This window comes from Microcebus murinus, chromosome 16 (genome assembly GCF_040939455.1).
Source record: "Microcebus murinus isolate Inina chromosome 16, M.murinus_Inina_mat1.0, whole genome shotgun sequence".
Lineage (NCBI taxonomy): Eukaryota > Metazoa > Chordata > Mammalia > Primates > Cheirogaleidae > Microcebus > Microcebus murinus.
In genome coordinates, this window is record NC_134119.1 from 39,510,936 (window position 1) to 39,530,714 (window position 19,779).

Here is a 19,779-nt window from a genome sequence, read left to right on the forward strand (position 1 = left end):
GGGCTGTCAGTGTCGAGGGCCCCTGCCCCACTATGAGGATGGGGACAGGGCTGCCTCTGTCTCCCAGGGCTCACACCAGGCTGTCCAGGGAACACCTTCCATTTGTTTACATATTACCTGTGGCTGCTCTCAGGTTACAGTGGCAGAACTGAGTGGTTGTGACAGAGACCCCATGCCTGGCAAAGCCTAAAGTACTTACTATCTGGCTCTTTACAGAAGTTTGCTGACCTCTTGAGTTAAACAATACATTTTAGCCTTTCCATATCAGTGCAGAAACAGCTTCCTCGCTTTTTTTGAAGGCAGAATACTATTCCTTTTTTTTTCTTTTTTTTTTTTGAGACAGAGTCTCGCTTTGTTGCCCAGGCTAGAGTGAGTGCCGTGGCATCAGCCTAGCTCACAGCAACCTCAAACTCCTGGGCTCAAGCAATCCTACTGCCTCAGCTTCCCAAGTAGCTGGGACTACAGGCATGCGCCACCATGCCTGGCTAATTTTTTCTATATGTATTAGTTGGCCAATTTCTATTTAGAGACGGGGGTCTCGCTCTTGCTCAGGCTGGTTTCGAACTCCTGACCTCAAGCAATCCGCCCGCCTCTGCCTCCCAGAGTGCTAGGATTACAGGTGTGAGCCACCATGCCTGGCCAGAATACTATTCCATTGTATGGTTACGCTATAATTAGGTCCTCTTAACAGATATTTAGTTCATTTCTGCCCCCCCATTTTTTAAAAGAATGCAATCTCACTGTGCTGCCCAGGCTGAACTCAAACTCAAGTGATCCTCCTGCCTCAGCCTCCGGAATACCTGGGACTACAGGTGCGTGCTGCCGCGCCCAGATCATTTCTGACCTTTTGCTGCTACAAATAACACCTCAATGAATAACCTGTACTTACCTCATTTTCCACATATTTAAATATATTTCCACACATTTAAGTATTTTCATGGAATGAAGTCCCAGAATTAGGATTCTTCATAAAGCCTACACACATTGATAATTTTTGTAGCTATTTTCGAATTGCCTTCCGTGGAGGTTATACCAGCTTATATTCTCACCAATGTTATGAAAGTGCCTGTTTCGCCCCACCTTTGCCAGCAGAATATTTTAAGCCTTTTGATATTTACCAATCTGCTAAAATTGGTAAATTTAGAAAAAAAATTTCTAAAATTGAGAATAAAAAGGCACCCCAGTGTAGTTTACTGTGCATGCCCTTTATTGCGATGCATATCCTTTCATGCCTAAGAGGTGAGTGATACTTCCCCGGCTGGCACTTTACTGTCCTGGTCTGAGGATCTTCTGGGGGCTGGTCTCCTCCCTCTCCGACTCCCTTGTGTCGCTCTCACAAACAAGCTTTTGGGGAACAAAAGTCTTAAGGACAAACATAGGGTGGCAGTTAGCGTCATCGACGTTCCAGATATCAGGGTTGGGAAGCCAGGGGGAGGTCTGCAGGGCGTCGTCCTTCTGCTCCGAACTTGGAAGACCGACTTTCAGAGGGCTCAGGTTGTCCTCTTCTTCCACGGAGCTTCTGTTGACACAAGCAGCCTCGTGCTCCTCCAGTTCTTTGATGGGGACCACGTGGCAGGCATTGTATTTGCAGCTGGCCATCTTTTTGGCTTTCTTGGGGTTCTTTCTCCTGCACGAGGCCAGGTGGTACTGGAACCTGCTGAGTGGGACTCGGTGGTGAGGGTTGTACGGGCAGATTTCTAAGGCTTCTGGCTCCATGAGAAGTTGTTCTCGAGGCAGAGTGTCTCACTGCGCAGAGGCTAAACGAGGCGCCGCTTGTGGAAAAGCCCTTTTGTAAGAAGGGTTGAGCTAGTCTCTGCCCAGCGTTGGCCCCTGGGACTCTCTGTAGGTGAAGATCTTATCTTGTCCTCGTTTGCTGGGACCACTGAGTGGAAGATTAGAAGAGGAAAGAAGATCTGTCAGAAGCAGCTACATAGAGCACAGGGTTAGCAAATGGCACCTGAGTCAGAAGAGCCACGTAAAGCAGATACAAGAGCCAAAAAACACAGCAGCCATGCAAGGAGGTGAGGAAGGTGTGCATTGGCCCCTGGCCTTGACGGGTACACTGTGTGATGTCAAGGAGCAGCCACGGTGGTCACAATGGGCAGCTTGAGTCATCAGGAAAAGGCCACCTTGTCTACCACTTGGGAGAGGTACGGGTGGCTTTGGGGAAAGCTACCACTGAAAGTTGCTCGTGGATGTATGTTGTCATTTAAGTCTTTTAACTGCCCATATTTGTTTAATATAACTCCTAATATATTTGGGTTTAAGCCTACCACCTTATGTTGTGCTCTCTAACCTATTCTTTAGTTTAATTATCTTCCAGTTTTTCCCACTATTTTATACACTCTCTAAGCATTTAGTGGTGGCCCGGCGAGGTGGCTCATGCCTGTAATCTTAGCACTCTGGGAGGCTGAGGTGGGAGGATCACTTGAGCTCAGGAGTTCAAGACCAGCCTGAGCAAGAGCTAGACCCTGTCTCTACTAAAAAGAAAAAAAATCATACAGGCATGTGCCACCATGCCCGGCTAATTTTTTCTATATATATTTGTTGGCCAATTAATTTCTTTTTTTATTTATAGTAGAGACGGGGTCTCACTCTTGCTCAGGCTGGTTTCAAACTCCTGACCTCGAGCAATCCGCCCGCCTCGGCCTCCCAGAGCGCTAGGATTACAGGCGTGCGCCACCGCACCCGGCCTGTTTATTCTTTTTATTAATATTTGTTAGGCCTCTTGAATCTGTGAATTAGTATCTTTCATTAGTTTTAAAAAATACTCAGCCATTATCTCTTTAAAATATCACTTCTGTATTCTCAATCTGTCTCTCTCCCCCCTCCCTCTCTCCCTCCCTCCTTCCCTCCTTCCCCCCCTTCCTGGGACCCCCAATGCTAGACCTCACTGAACCCTTACAGCACCCCACACCCCATCTGTATTTGTGTGTATGTGTATTCTGAATGATTTCTTCTGATCTACACCCTAGTTCACTAGTTCTGTCTTCTGCAGTGACCAATTCTGCAGTTGCCAATCCAATCCAGGTGGCTGTCTGCTTTTGTAAATAAAGTTTTATTGGAACAGAGCCATACCCATTTGCTTATATATTGTCTATTGCCTGCTTACAAGCTAGATTTGAGTAGTTGCAGCAGAGTCCAGGGGGCCCACAAGGCCTCGGATGTCTGTCTGCCCCATTACAGAAAGTTTGCTGATCCTATTCTTGATGAATTTTGTTGGTGGTTAAGAAAGCAGACTGTTGACCAGGCCCAGAGGCTCACGCCTGTAATCCTAGCACTCTGGGAGGCCGAGGCAGGCGGATTGCTCGAGGTCTGGAGTTCAAAACCAGCCTGAACAAGAGCGAGACCCTGTCTCTACTATAAATAGAAAGAAATTAATTGGCCGACTAATATATATAGAAAAACTTAGCCGGGCATGGTGGCGCATGCCTGTAGTCCCAGCTACCCAGGAGGCTGAGGCAGAAGGATTGCTTGAGCCCAGGAGATTGAGGTTGCTGTGAGCTAGGCTGACGCCATGGCACTCACTCTAGCCTGGGCAACAAAGTGAGACTCTGTCTCAAAAAAAAAAAAAAAAAAAAAAAAAAGAAAAGAAAGCAGACTGTATTCAAATCCTCCCTCCTGCCACTTGTCAGCCATGTGACCTTGTGCAGGGGGCATTTATGTGTATGTGTGGTGCCTTGTATTTACTAAACTTTACTGACTGTCTTTTCAAGTACATTTTGTAGTTTTCTTCATGCTGGTCTTATACATTTTGTTAAATTTAATCTTTTATGCTTTACAGTTTTTCTTTCTTTTTTGCCATAGTAAATGGCATGTTTTCCATCTCTCTACATCCTGGCCATGGTGTTCGGCTCCTCTTGAGCCTTGAAGTGATTAGCTTTGTCTACATTGTCACATAGTTGCAATGTGATCATGCATGTGAGTTGTTCCTATCAAATGACATGTGGACAACATAGCAGCATGACACTCACTGGCGTCATAGTAAGAGATTGTAGGGGGGGCTAAGGTTTAGACGAAAGATTAGACAGAGCATTCTAGAAAAGGCAGCTTCCATGACCATGCCATTGAATTATTCTGGGTGTGCCAGTCAGGATAGGCAAGGTTAGGCTGCAGTAACATACAGCACCAATACTTCAGGGCTTAAAACAACAAAGGTTTATGCGTCACTCCCATGTCATGTCCAAAGCAGGTTGCCGGGGTGGGGTGGGGAGGGGAGGATGGGGATCGGCCCACATGGCAAGTGGGACCCAGGCTGATGGAGCCTCCATAGCAATACTTGCCGGAGGGAGGAAGGGGAGGTGGCGAATCATGCACTGGCTCCTAAAGCTTCCAGCTGGTAATGATGAACATTACTTCCGCTGCCAATCCATCGTCCAGAGCTACGCCTTTGGCCACACCTAACTCCAAGGGTCAAGGAGGCACAGTCCTCCCACGTTTCCAGGAATTTGTCGAGTCCTAAGGGCGTCTGCAATCTGCCCTTCCTGTTGCCAGTGTCCTTTCCCTTTCCTCCACACATACGGAACGTACTCCCTCCTCCTGGGGGGGGGGAACCAAAGTCCCAGCTTCACAGCAGGGGATCAGTGGCTTGGTTAGTGTGCTGGCTCAGGCCTTCTCGGGATCTTGAGATTTGGACTGGTGGAACCCCAGCACCTCCAACCAAGCTGTCTCCTGTGAGGAATGGGAAACTGAGGTCACACTCCCATACCCCACCCCACTCACCCCAGGGAAGGCTCCTGCTCTGCTCTGTGTCCTTGGTAAATCGTAACTTCCATACCATGCAGGTGGCGGCGTGCCCATTTTCTCCAAGCCCTCAGCCCAGTACCAGAGGCACGGTGGCACTGGCTCCACTCGAGTTCACAGGGAGCTCAGCAGCAGCGCTTCAGCCCCCGCAACCTGGCGCCGCGTCTGCTGATGGTGCTGACGGTGCCTTTTTAGCCCCCAGTGCCACAGCCTTTTTTGTGCTCATGACCAGGGATGGCCCAGGCTGGAGTCCTCAGGCCTCTGCAAGTCTGCATGTGGGGATCACAGTGAAAGCACTTCATCCGTCATTGAAATCCACACAATAAGGAGAAGGCATTAGCCGTTGCAGGTTTCTTTGTGGCCAAGCACCTATGAGTGCGGCAGGCGGAGATTCAGTCCATTATGGAGGGAGGGGTGGCCGGGGTTGTTTGTGCTTCTAATAACGTCTTGAATGGTCCTCAAGCCGGCAGCCTTCTCCTGGCATCTGCTCCGAGCCTGGGACCTGCGATGCTGCTCACCATGGCAACCCGCGGGGAGAGAGGGAGGCGCACGCACCTGTCTGTGCTAGTACTTTTGAGGCCTGTCTGCATGTATGTGGCCAATAATGCGAGTAAGGTCAGAGCCGCTTTCCTCCCGCTCCTCTCCCGTGCTCATCTCCATCCTGAGAGACGCTGCCGACAGATGGTAATGCAGGTGTGGAGAGAAGGGCACAGAGCGTGCAGAAACGGTGTTTTCTGAAAATGAAAAATCGCATGTCCTGGTTAGCCAAGTCAGCAGTTATCATTACGGGGTGGGATGGAGCCATTGGAGGGTTAGAGTCATTACAAATCTGAATTCTTTAGGCTTCAAAAGAGTGATGCTGGCCAGGCGCGGTGGCTCATGCCTATAATCCTAGCACTCTGGGAGGCCGAGGTGGGAGGATTGCTCAAGGTCAGGAGTTCGAGACCAGCCCGAGCAAAAGCGAGACCCTGTCTCTGCTAAAAGTAGAAAGAAATTAATTGGCCAACTAAAAATATATAGAAAAAATTAGCCAGGTATGGTGGCGCATGCCTGTAGTCCCAGCTATTCAGGAAGCTGAGGCAGGAGGATTGCTTGAGCCCGGGAATTTGAGGTTGCTGTGAGCTAGGCTGATGCCACAGCACTCTAGCCCAGGCAACAGAGTAAGACTCTGTCTTAAAAAAACAAAAACAAACAAACAAAAAAGAGTGATGCCATCAAGGCCAGCTTCTTTCCCAGGGCCAGCGCCCCCCCCCCTCCAGAGCATCCCTGGAGGATGGTTATACAGTGATGGGGAGCTCACTACCTCCCCAGACAGCTCAACTGTTAGGTTTTGCACTGAGCTGACTGTCTTTATACCCTGTAGCGGTTAGTGTCAACACTGTGCCCTGTGCCCCAAGAGTGTCCTCCAGGATGTAAGGCCAGCCTACACACGCCAAGCTCATGCTGTGTGTACAAGGGGGTAGGGTGGGGTGAACACTTCATTTCTGCCTCCTTGAGTCTCCTTGCCATGTCCAGGAGATGGGTGTGGACAGCATAGGTAGCCCCCATGAGCCTTGGGTTGGGGTCCAGGACTTCCTGACACTGCCCATCTCCTGGGCCACTCTTTGCTCAGGACTCCCTGGTCTCAGCCACCCAGGCTCCTGCTGTCCTCTATGATTTGAGGACTTTATATTGAAGCCTTTGTCCATGTTAGGACATTCAGTGTAGTGTCATGTAATACTTTTCACACTATCGAGCGCACACAGATCACTTGGGTTCTGGTTAAAATGCCAGATTGGGTGGAGACTGGTTATCTTTTCCAGTGACATGTCACAACTTTGGTACATTTGTAAAGTGAATCAGAATACATATTCTCTTTTTTTGTTTTCTGGACAATTTAAACAGCCTAGAAACAATCTTTTGAAGTCTGAAAGAACTTGTCTATTAAACTCTCTGACACACACCCTTTTAGGAATTGGTTCTGTCAGTTTCATTTCTATTTATTTATTTATTTTTTCAGATAAGATCTTGCTCTGTTGCCCAGGCTGGAGCACAGTGACATGATCACAGCTCACTGCAGTCTCAAATTTCTGGGTTCTAGAGATCCCCCTGACTTAAGCCTCCTGAGTAGCTGGGACTCCAGGCATGTGCCACCGCACTTGGATAATTTTTTTATTCTTTGTAGAGACAGGGTCTATGTCGCCCAGGCTGGTCTTGAACTTCTAGCCTCTTCGATCTGAGAATTTTATTTTGAAACCTGCCATCTCAGCCTCCCAAAGTGCTGGGACTGTATGGCATGAGCTACCATGCCCAGCCTATGTCAGTTTTAAAGTAGATTCCATGGGTTTCTACTTCTCTTAGAAATGCCTATTTTTCTATAAAGTATGCTGTTGTCGACTGAATTGTGTCCCTCCCAAATTCACATGTTTCAGTCCTAGCCCTCAAGGTGACGGTTTTTGGAGCTAGGACCTTGAAGGAGGTTAAATGAGGTCATAAGCGTGGGGCCCTATTCCCATAGGATAAGTGTCCTTCTAAGAATAGGAAGAGACACCAGAGAACTTTCTCTCCTTGTGCACAGAGGAAAAGCCTTTCACGCACACAGTGAGAAGACTGACATCTGCAGGCCAGCAGGACAGACGTCACCAAAAACCAAGCCTGCTGGCACTTTGATCTTGGACTTCCAGCCAACAGAACTGTGAGAAATAAATTCCTGCTGTTGAAGCCGCCCAGTCTGGGGGGTGTTTTGTTATGCAACCCGAGCTGACTAAGACACATGCATTCTCCACTGAACTCTCCAAACCGACCGGCAGACCCCATGCATTTTGTGTTCTCTTCTGATTTGAAATCTCTCCTCCACGTCTTTGGTTAAACCTTGACGTTGCTGACGCTGTGCTTTGCTGTTCTCTCTCCCTCACTTGCTTCCTGCCCCTCCCTTTATCGGCCTTCTGCAAGTGTGGGTGTCTTACGGTTATTAACGAGAAACCCAGTCCTAGATTTATCACTTCTACAGGTTTTCATGTTTTCTATGTCATTAGGTTTTATCTCTACTTATCTTGTTGCTTATTTTCTAGCTCCTTGAGTGGGATGCTTCATTTACTCTCACTCTGTCTTGTTTAATAACAAACATTTAGAGCTATGGGGAGTGCTTTGGTTACATTCCCCAAGTTTCACTCTCTGGAGTTCCCACTGTCGTCGCTATGTTCCGAATGGCCCATAATTGCAGTTTCGTTCCCTCCTTTGATTCGAGTTATTATTTAGGAATAAATTTCCAAGTGAATTTTCTTTTTTTTTTTTTTTAATCGTTTATTCCTTTGTTCTTAATTTCTGTTTTTATTGCATGGTGGGTAGATAATGTGGCCTGCAAAACGACTGTTTGTTAGCACCTCCGAGGTGCTCGTGGTGACCTAGAATGTCATTAGTTTCAGTCACTTCCTTACAGACGTTTGAATTAAACGTCTTTCCTGTTTGTGCCTATGTATTAAATGAAGCTTACTTTTCCAAGCCAGCATTCCTTGGAACACGAGTCCTACACGTTGCTCTGGGAAATGGCCACTCTTCGCTCTCCTGCGGAATCATCAGTGCCCATCAGTACGGACCCGCGCGATCTTATTTCTTTTCTTTTTTTCTTTTTTCCTTTTTTTTTTTTTTCTGAGACAGAGTCTCACTCTGTTGCCTGGGCTAGAGTGCCATGGCGTCAGCCTAGCTCACAGCAACCTCAAACTCCTGGGCTCAAGCGATCCTCCTGCCTCAGCCTCCCGAGTAGCTGGGACTACAGGCATGCGCCACCATGCCGGGCTAATTTTTTTTCTATTTTTAGTGGTTTGGCTAATTTCTTTCTATTTATAGTAGAGACGGTGTCTCGCTCTTGCTCAGGCTGGTTTCGAACTCCTGACCTTAGGCGGTCTGCCCGCCTCAGCCTCCCAGAGTGCTAGGATTACAGGCGTGAGCCACCCCTGTGTTATTTCCTGAGGAACAACTATGTATTAAGGGTTGCCAGCGTTCATTCCTCAGGTCTGACCTCTTCCTATCCAGCTCCGAGCTGCTGCTCTTCGGGGGTGGGGGTTGTCCGTGTGGTCTCCGCATGACGCTGTGCCTGTCTCGGTTCAGGTTGGATTTGCTGTCCTTCCACGCTGCGGAATTCTATTTTCTAGAATTTTCATGGATGTATTTTCTTTTCTTTTTTTTTTTTTTTTTGAGACAGAGTCTCACTCTGTTGTCCAGGCTAGAGTGAGTGCCGTGGCGTCAGCCTAGCTCACAGCAACCTCAATCTCCTGGGCTCAAGCAGTCCTCCTGCCTCAGCCTCCCAAGTAGCTGGGACTGCAGGCATGCGCCACCATGCCCGGCTAATGTTTTTTTTCTCTATATATATTAGTTGGCCAATTTATTTCTTTCTATTTGTAGTAGAGATGGGGTCTCGCTCTTGCTCAGGCTGGTTTCAAACTCCTGACCTCGAGCAATCAGACCGCCTCGGCCTCCCAGAGTGCTAGGATTACAGGTGTGAGCCACTGCGCCCGGCCCACGGATGTATTTTCACAAAACAAGAACAATCAAGCCAAAATTATATTTAGGAAAACGTGGATGGAAACCAGCACAGCCCTTCAAAAGGTCCAAGTGGGTGTGATTAAGCCGGCTGCCCCGGCGGGCATCTGGGGCCTTCGTGGGAAACTGTGGATCAGTCCATCACCAACCCGGCCACTCTAGACTTCTGAGCAACTTCAGGCTCTACCCAGTTCTCTTTATCCTCCTCCCCACAGCGCTGGTCCTAGTGACCTCTACCTTTGCCTGGACTAGCCCACTAAGCAGTGTCCCCAACTGCCCTCTGGCCTCTCTTTCTCAGCTAGACCCCAGGGAATGTCTAGAAATGCAGACTCACTGTCCCCCTCTGCTTCCTACTCTGTTAAGGTATAGTCAAGGGACTTCGGGTGCCCACGAGGCCCTGCGCCCCCACAGGGCTGCCCGCCTGGCACGTGTTCCTCCCCTCTCTGCTCTCCAGCCACCCTGGCGGGTCTTGGCTCTCTGCCACCCCTGCTTTGCTCTTTTCCTCTTCCTTTGTGTGCTTAAGCTCCTGCTTGGCCTTAGAGCTCGACCCCCTGAACTCTCAGACTCATTTACATGTCTCTATTCTTTGCCCTCATAGCCTCAGGTGCTTTTTCTTCTAGCACTTTATGACGCTGTCGTTTTGCATTTCTTTCTTTCTATCTCCCAGTGAGCACCTGCCTCCCCAGTAGACTATCAGCTCCCCAAAAGCCTGCACCTTGACCTTTGCAGCTCACTACTGTACCCCGGCCCGGCACAGCACCTGGTGAACTGTGGGTGCTCAGGAATATTATACTTGCGACATAGATTAACTCCCTGTATTACTTGAGCTTCCAGCAAAGAACAAATCCAACCCAGTTGGATTTCACGGACGGTTAGGGAAGTGGGCAGGGCGAAGGGCCCCCACCCGGGCTCCCAGGCTCTAGCAAATCTAGCACAATGGGAAGCCGGGGGAGGGAGCGGGGAAGCACAGAGGGGTGTCCTGTTGGAGTCCACTGAGAGCTGGTGACAGAGTGGGGCCACCCAGCAGGATCTGTGGTTGTGGAGGGGCTTAGCCACCACCAGAAATGACACCCAGAGAAGACAGGCAGCAGGGAAGAAATACCTCTACTTCTCTCTTTCCTTCCACCCTCCAAAACTGTGAAGCCAGCCAGCAAGGATGGGTGGGTGATGCAGTCCACAGGGACCAACATTCCAAGGCCCAAGGCAGGGCAGAAAAATGGGCAGAGTGGGGATTGGGGATGCAGAATAGATGGGGAAACTGAGGCCCAGATAGGGGAAGGACTTGCCTAAGGTTACTTAGCAATTGAAGGGCAGAGTGAAGACTCAGCCCCTGACTTTATAGGGCTCCTTGCTCAAAACTGTCTGCTTTGTTTCCTTAATGCACAACTGTATTGTCTCTTCTTATTTAATTTAAAATTAGCCACACCCAGCTAATTTTTAAATTTTTTGCAGAGAAGGGTTTCGCTATGTTGCCCAGGCTGGTCTTAAATTCCTGCCTCAAGCGATCCTCCCACATCTCAGCCTCCCAAACTGCTGGGATTACAGGCGTGAGTCACCAGGCTGGCTGGGAATCTTTATTTATAAAAATCTTGGCAATCGTGGTTTTGTTTTCATTTCTTTGTCGCTCCTCCACGTCCCCTCTTCTACCCTGTCCACCCACCATTTATGGCGAGTGAGATTTCACCACCCCCTCCTTGTCCCCCCTGCCATTTACTGTAGGTAGGTATTCAAGTTTCTCTTTTAAAATGAATTATTTTACTTAAATACATTGAGAAAAAATTAGTAATAGCATATGAATGAGATGAGCAAAATGACGAAGGTGTTGCCCAAAGAACTGAAGATTGGGAGACCCTGATAATGGTCCATTCACGAAGAGAAACAGTGTTGGGCAAGTCCCTGGAGGGTCAGGGACTCGAATGCAGGTGCTCTGACACCAGCCACCAGGGGCTCACCGGCCCCAGTCCTTCGGGGAGCCCGGCACCTGCAGCGCCGCCACCCACCACCAGAGGGCAGCGCGGCCCCAGCTTCCGACGCCCGGGCGGCTCCTGGCCCGGGCGCGCAGGGGTGCTGCGTGGCGCGGCTCACGCTCGCTTTGGGGGTCGCCTGGGCTCCCCCTCGTCTAGGGATCCTCGCACGGAGGTTTGGGCCACCCTCTGTTCAAAAGTACCTGGGTGCTTGTTAACAGTGTAGACTTTGGGGCCCTCCTGCCCCCGCTGAATGAGCATCCCTGAAGCCCCAGGTGTGGGGGATGGGAGGTGTGGGGGTTTGGACCCCAAGGGTATGGTGGAGCAAGGTTGGGGCCGGGGAGTTCCGAGAGCACTGCTGGAGGGAGGTGGGCCCTGCCTGCCAGGGTCAGAGTTTGGGGTGTGTGTGTGTTTGCAGAATGTTGGCACACATGGCAGGTGGGGTTGCCAGTAGGAGGGCCTGGGCTTGCATCTTGGTCCACCTCTTACTTGGATGGGTGGCAAGCCTTTCGTTAAGCATTTCTCATCCATCTGTCTATCCATCTATCCATCCATCCATCATCATCCATAAACATGTGAGTAACTAAACCCTCCTTTCTAGGGTTGGGGACACTGTGGTGGACAAGGCAGACACCATCTCTGCCCTCTGGGAGTACATGCTTTTGTGGAGGAGCCAGCTAGTGGCAGATCATCTCTTAAACATGAAATCACAATTTTACCTAGCTGCTTTTTAAGGAGGAGGAACACAGGGTGCTATGTCAGTGAGCAAGAGCTGTAGGAACTGGAGTGAGGGCGTGAGGGGTTCTTCCCTCAGGAAATTATTCTTGAATTCAGATCTGAAGGTCAAGTAGGAGTTAACTAGGCAAAGGGTCCAGGGAACTGTGTTTGAGGCAGAGGAGTCCCACGTGCAAAGGCCCTGAGGTGGAACCAGCCCCCTGCCACGGTGAGCTGCAAGAAGGCAGCATGGCTGGGGCAGGGAGACAAGGAGAGAGTGCCCAGACCTGGGGTTTGGGGAGCAGGGAAGCCCCAGTGCCCCCTGGTTTCCTATCTTTAAAACGGGGCAATCAGGCAGTGATCTGTCTTGCAAAGAGGATTAAGTGCAATGTCAGGCCCAAAGCGTCTGGCGTCTAGTGCCCAGGACACAACTGGGGTCAACATGTGGGCTGACCCTGGATGTGAGTGAGTGGGGACACGATCTGTGCGGGGACCGGAGCTGTCTGGGTCGACTGCAGGGCCCAGCTGGGAGGCGTGTCCCAACCACAGCGAACATTACCGTTGGCATCACTCTCCTGTTGAAAACAAAGTGAAATTGGAGAACATACTGTTGTCTTGAATCAGGCCAAGATGACTAATTATCAGACTCATTTTTGAAAGGTTACCATATACAGACATGCGCTTAGATGGAGAGAGGAGAGCTTGGAAACCTGACTCATTCTGAAACCCCCGATAGATGGAACTCGCGTGTGGTTTCTGAGCACAATGACTGTGAACGTTCAGTTTAACTCAGCTGTCACCACAGGCATGGTACAAAACAAAACGTTTTGCATCAGCTCCTTAGAGCAGCTTGGGGCAGCTCAAGGCAGCCCTGGGGAGAGCTCTGCCTGGCTGTAAAGGGCGAGCCACGTGGACCCGGTGTTGGGAAGGGGCACCAGACCCCACATCCGGGATCTGAGTCCAAGGCATGGCTTTGCCACGTGCGGACCACACAGCCTCCTCTAACTCCCTCCTTTGGGCCTCAGTTTCCCCATCTGGCATCTAAAGGGGCAAGACCACATGGTCTCCAAGGGCTTTTCTAGTTTTGTTGTTCCATCCTGTTCCCTGGTGGTGTGATTTTGGATGTCACCTTCTGCTCTTTGGGCTTTAGTTTGCTTTTGAGCATTTTAGAGTTCCCTAAGAGGGTTGGTTCATGTCACTCCCCCACCTTGGAGTCCAGCGACTCTCAGCCCCCCACACCAGACTCCACTGACACTAAATCACCTTTGTCCCTTTCCCTGTGGGCCAGGTGGTTTAATCTGGCCACTGTGGTCCCGTCTGGACACATATAAATCCATATAAGTCCAAGCCACCAGCTTGTATTATTCCAAGGGCCTCCTCGCTGCTCTCCTTCCTCTGAACTTGCTCCTCCTCCAGGTCATTCTCTGTGCAAAAGGATCCTGGTAAAGCTGGAGCCAGATCACGCGGTATCTGCTCACAACCCTCCGATGATTTCCCTGCCACTTGTAGACAAACCTGAAGGCCTTACCGTAGCCTCCACCACCTCCCTGAGTCTTTCCTTGTCCTTCTCTGGGCTCATCTTGTGCTGGTTTGCGCACTTGGTTCCAGCTTCTGTGGCCTCCTTGCCATTCTTCCAAGCGAATTCCTGCCTCAGGGCCTTTGCACTTGCTATTCCCTCTGCCTGGAAAGTTCTTCCCCCCAGATATCCACATGGCTCCCTCCCTCCACCATTTCAGGTTTCTGCTCAAGTGCTATCTTCTCAGAGAGGCTTTGTGACTACCCTCTCTTAAAACATCAGCTTCCTAAAATAAAATATCAGCGTCCTTCACTCTATTCCTCTGCCTGCTTAATTTTTCTTCATTTTCTGTCCCCACCTGACATAGGATATAGTTGTTTGGTTTTCTTCCCCCACTAGAATATGAGCTCCATGACCGCGGCAACTTTGCTCTGTCCCTGCTACATCCTCAGAGCCGAGGGTCGCGCCCGGGCCGCAGCCGGCACCGTGATATTGGTTGAGTGGCGCGAAGGGTCAAACACGCCGGAAACGAACCGAGTTTCACTGATAACCATTTTTGCCCACGGCAGGAGGGGGCACTGAGAGTTTCGTGAGTCCCATTTCCTGGTGTCCACACTGAGCCCCACTACACTGTGACAGTCCTTTGCAGCACGGAGCTCCTCGTCCTCAGCTTCTTGGATGCCGTCTACGTTTCTTCACTTCCTCTTCTGTTGAATCACCGGCACAAGCGGTTGGATTTATGTTTTTTTTTATTTTTTTTTTGAGACAGAACCTCACTTTGTTGTCCAGGCTAGAGTGAGTGCCGTGGCGTCAGCCTAGCTCACAGCAACCTCAGACTCCTGGGCTCAAGTGATCCTCCCGCCTCGGCCTCCCGAGTAGCTGGGACTACAGGCATGTGCCACCATGCCCGGCTAATTTTTTCTTTATATATTAGTTGTCCAATTAATTTCTTTCTATTTATAGTAGAGACGGGATCTCGCTGTTGCTCAGGTTGGTTTCGAACTCCTGACCTCGAGCAATCCGCCCGCCTCGGCCTCCAAGAGTGCCAGGATTACAGGCGTGAGCCACCGCGCCCGGCCAGCAGTTGGATTTATGTCAGGGCCATGTCTCACTCAAAGCAAAGTTTTGTCACATCTTGGGAGTAGCCGGGGACACGTAGGGCCCAGAGAGAACAGCAGACCCTGTGAGGGCACCCGGGGTGGCGGTTTTCCTCACTCGTTGCCCAAGGCACTCGCCTTCAACACCTACGCCCACGGCAACGCACGGTTTGAACTCACTGCTCAAGAAAGTAACAAGTGGTCTCGTGTCACTGTCTTTGAGGACGGCCTACGAATGACCGAGGTAGCCTTCATGACCGCCGAGGAGTCTGCTGGGGTTATCTGTTCAATCCCCGCTCACCCTTGATGTCCCCGGCTTCAGTGGCTCTGTCACATGCTGACGTCCTCCTCCTGTGTGCTCATGGCTCTAGACTCCCAACCGCTGGGTTTCCATCAAAGGCCTCGTCTCTTGCTAGGAGGACAGACGCGCCGCCAGGCGTTGGTAGTGAGCTAGCCGTGTCTGGTGTCCGTCTGTCCCTTGATTTCTCTCTCGCGCTGTGGGAAAGTAGACGGTGGGAAACCACCACCCCAGTTCAGGGTCGAAAACTCTAAGATGCCTTTTGCTTTTCAGACTCCTAGGCCGCCTTGGTGCATGGTCACGGAGCTATATGTGCTGCGGACCTACACATGCGTGGTGGCACTCCTTAGGCTACAGGGATGAGCAGGACAGACGGGCGTGGCACCACCTGGGGGAAGAAGGGTGACGTGGGTATCAGAGACGGAGGAGGGACAGCTACGCCTCCTACAGGGTGCGGTCAGGGAAAGACTTAGTGTTTTCATAAAATAGCACAGATGCATTAAAATACAAAAAAAAAAAAAGATGCAGAAAAATACAATAAATAAAACCAAGGACTTCCCAAGCCTCCTTCCTTCAAACCCTTCGTTCAAGCTTTTGTTTCCATGTGGAGCTTCTAGAAGGGGAGGTGGATAGGAATGCTTTTGTAAAACGGGATGCTTTTGAAAGTAAAAGTTATTAAAGGTAATTTTACTTGATACAAACAAAAGAAAAGGAAACAAGTAAAACCAAAGGAATCTGAACCTTAATTATTATGTCATCACCAGTGGAATTAGATCAGAAAAGATCACTCCAAATTTAACAAGAGAGCAGGAAAAACATTGTGATTGGAGTCATGTATTTTTTCCAAATCTATGTGTTTTACTATAAGCACCATCGACAATGGCATTCTTCTCGGATAAAATACTGAAATTAATCGAACATAAATGTGTCTGTCATTGCGTCAGAAGACAGGCGTGGTCTGTGACGTCTGTGGCCAACTTTTCCACTCATGTCCTCTCCAAATCTACACCCTGCGGAGTCAGTGCCGTGAGTTTTCACAAATGCACAGTCCTGTGTCAATCGAGATGTGGGGGGGGGGGTTCCACCATCCCCGCATATTCTCCGTACCCCCTTAGGCCCCTCCTTCTGCAACTTGGCCTTGGCAACCACCGATCTGCTCTCTGTACCTGTAACTCTGCCTTTTCCAGAAAATCGTATCATTCATACAGAAGATAGTACTTTAAGTTTGGCTTTTTTCCCTTAGTGTGATAATGCACTGGAGATTCATCCATGCTGTGGGTATCAGTAGTCCACGCCTTTTTATTGCTGAGTTCCTGGTGTAGATGTGCCACGGTTGGCTTATCCACTCGCCGGTCGAAGGATGTTTGGGGTTGTTGCTCAGTTTTGGGCGATAGTGAATAAAGCTGCTCTAACAATTGCATACGGGGTTTGGTGTGGACATAGGCTTTTATTTCTCTTGGGTAAATACCTAGGATTGAGATGGCTGGGTTGTATGGTAAGTAGTTTGACCTTTATAAGAAACTGCCAAACTGTTTTTGCAAGTCACTCTAACACATTTTGCTTCCCTGCTGGCAGTGTAGGAGAGCTCCAGTTGCTCTGTGTCCTTGCCGGCACTTGCCATTGTCATTTTAAAAAATTTAGTCATTCTAATAAATACGGAGGTGTGATTCATTGTGGGTTTAATTTGCATTTCTCTGAGTATTGTATGTTTTTAAATGACATGCTTACATGTTAGATGAACATGTAATGTTCATGGAAGCAGTCCTTGTCATGAAAACATTAGCCTCTTCCCACTTCCTCTTATGTTGCATTCCTCGTCTCCATCATAATTTTTTAAATTATTATCTTTTTGAGATGGAGTCTTGCTCTGTTGCCCAGGCTGGAGTGCAGTGTTGCGATCACAGCTCACTGCAGCCTCAAACTCCTGGGCTCAAGTGAGCCTCCCACCTCAGCCTCATGAATAGCTGGGATTACAGGTGTGAGCCACTGCACCTCGTGCACACTTTTCCTTTTCTTTCCCTCCTTCTGTTGTGTTAGTTTCTTTGTTCTTTATCTCTCATAGTTGAAGTTTTCTCCAGATGTCTGGTGATCCCTGGCTTCTTCTGGGGAATGAGGCACCACAAGGCTCATTGGATGTTCCGAGTACTTTTGGGTGAGCGCATGTTGGCTGGTGGGCCCCACTTGGGGTAATGGGGCAGGGATCAGGGTTTGCCACTGGGAGATCCCAAAGGTCCATGTCTACAAGTCTCTTCTGTTGGGTGAGTTTCCCCAGAGAGGAACCCTCTGCTCTCCTGCCTCAGAGCACCAGCCCATTTGCCAGTGTTCTGGGGGTGAATGGGGAAAGGGCCTCTGTCTCCCACTGTTTAGTGTAAAGACTTGTCCTTAAGTCTAATGTTTTCATCCCAGTGTCTTATATGTCCCATTGTGGGGACTGATGCTCATCCTTGAGCCTCTGGCTTCCACATCTCCAGGGAGGAAATGTCCTTGGAGTGGGCAGCACCATTGCTGGCTGTGCAGGGTCAGGAAAGGGTCCCGGATTCTAAACGCTCATCACACTGAGGCTCAGCCATGTCTGTGTTCAGCATCTCTCCTACCCCAGCCTTCGGAGGTATCCTGGGTACCGCAGGGTTCTGCGGCTTGAATCAGTTTTCTCTTTTCAGGCTTTTGACCCTGCAGGCGCAGGTAGGGCTCAGCTCTGTTTTTCTGGGTCAGTGACCACTCATCCATTCACTTTATGTCTCCCAAATTTTGATGACATCTCTTTGCTGTCATCTCTTCTGTTATATTTGTTCTTGAAAGTTTATCCTTTCCAAATATTCCTTTAGTGCCATTTTTAAGGGATTTCAGGAGGAATGACGATATATACTGTGGTTGATCTATCATAGTTGGCCAAATGTCTAAAAAATGTACTCTTTATCTATGAAATCCAGTGACTTAATCAGGATATGTGTTGATGGTATGCATGCTATATAAAGTTTCCTAGTCTGCAGAATCAGTTTTCCTTTATATACAGGGAATTTTCTTATACTGCAATTTTGAGTACTTTTCCTGTATCATTTTTTGGTGCTGTACCAAGTTTTCTGGTGTAGGATCATCTTCAACTCTTCGATGTATATTCACTTGTTTCTGTTTGCTTTCACGTCTTTGTCTTTCTTAATATCCATTAGCTGCCTATCCACAATTCCATTTTCAGCAGGGTCTATTCTGTTTTTGAGATTTCTAGTTTAATTTGCCAGTTCTGTAATGTTGTTTAATCTCAGTTTGTTTCCTTAGGTCTCTCTCTTTGTGTCGTTCTGTTGTTAAATCATCTCATATTTGAAACTTCGTTTTACCAAATTCATGTTCTTATTCTGTTGTTTTACAGCCGAGAGCACTTGTGTGAGATTGTCTTCCAGTTTGGGGGTCATATTCTCTTGTAGCCTGGATTCTTTGTCTTTAGGGGTTCATTTTTTTCTTGGGGTTTTGGTGGGAGTGTGTTTGCAGAGTTGCCATCTGTTTCTTACTTTTGCTTTGGCACTTGCATCTATTCATTTTGCTGTTCCATAGTGTGACTTTTGGACTCATTCTCAATGTATCTGAGACAGGTTTAACTGTAGTTTAAGGTCTGAGTATTTTGTGTTGTGAACATTTTCCCTTCAGTCTGGGGTTGTAGTGAGATGAGGGGTAGGAGAGTGGGAAACTCACTGGGGCAGTGCACAGTCTTTGGAAGAGAGATGTTCTCACTGCTGAGATTTTGTCAGTACATTTTGCTAGGGTTGCACTTCCTTGTGGAGATGGACAGCTTCTCTTTAGATTGTGGGATAGGCTGGGTGCGGTGGCTCACGCCTATAATCCTAGCACTCTGGGAGGCCGAGGCGGACAGATCGCTCAAGGTCAGGAGTTCAAAACCAGCCTGAGCAAGAGCGAGACCCCGTCTCTACTAAAAATAGAAACAAATTAATTGGCCAACTAAAAATATATAGAAAAAATTAGCCGGGCATGGTGGTGCATGCCTGTAGTCCCAGCTATTCAGGGAGATGAGGCAGGAGGATTGCTTGAGCCCAGGAGTTTGAGGTTGCTGTGAGCTAGGCTGATGCCATGGCTCTCTAGCCCGGGCAACAGACCGAGACTCTGTTTCAAAACAAAAAACAAAACAATTGAATGTGGGGTAGTCAATACATTCATGTGTTGCCCCAGCCTTGTTGGGGAGGGTTGCAAGTGGAAAACCCCCTCCCAACATGCTGAAACGAATCATGGCGGTGTCGCTGTGAGTCCCGTGGGGCAGCCGATGGCTGGGCAGGTGCGATGGGGCAGTAGGTGAGGACCCCTGGCCTGGGGCATCTCTCATCTCCTCTGCAGTGCCCTGAGAACGAGCAGGCGGGCTGGACAGGGGCAGCCCGGTCTGGAATCACCGGCAGCAGACAAGTGCCCCTGTGGCTGCCTTGGGAATGCGTGCCAGGACTAGAATCCTGCAGTTGAGGATCTGGAAGGTTCTGACCAGGTGGCTAAAGATTCTGACTCCATAATGAAGTCATGTTGCCAGGGACCATTTATTGATGTTTCTAGGGAGAGATAAGAAGGGACACATCAACTGAATATGATGATGTTCGTTTATTACATCCATGATGTCTTTCAGGGCCTGAGAAACACTCTCTTTTGTCTAATTAGTCATTGTGGCCATGTCTCCATGGAGACCATTATGTTTGTACTCACAAAAGACACGTGGGCATCCATTAAAGGGACACAGTTGCCAAATGTAAGCTGTGGGCCCAGGGTGAAGTGGCTTTTTACAACACAGCCATCAGGGCTGCTGCGAAAAATGTCAGAAAACAAGCAAATAGCTGTCCCTGTCCACAAAGACAGGCACTCTCTCTGGCGTCAGGCCCTGGGTTTAGGGGAGTGTGAAATCCGGGAAAGCCGAGGGCTCACGCTCCTGGTGAAAGCTGCAAA

General features: G+C 49.1%; 1 protein-coding gene across 1 annotated transcript; it reads right to left on the reverse strand.

Annotated features, from left to right (window-relative positions):
* Positions 1–1,188: 1,188 nt before the first annotated feature.
* On the reverse strand, positions 1,189–2,068 carry GTSF1L (gametocyte specific factor 1 like). Its single transcript, XM_012781014.2, has one exon. It carries the CDS (start codon positions 1,714–1,716, stop codon positions 1,267–1,269), a length of 450 nt encoding a protein of 149 aa, XP_012636468.1. The 5' UTR covers positions 1,717–2,068; the 3' UTR covers positions 1,189–1,266.
* Positions 2,069–19,779: the final 17,711 nt, after the last annotated feature.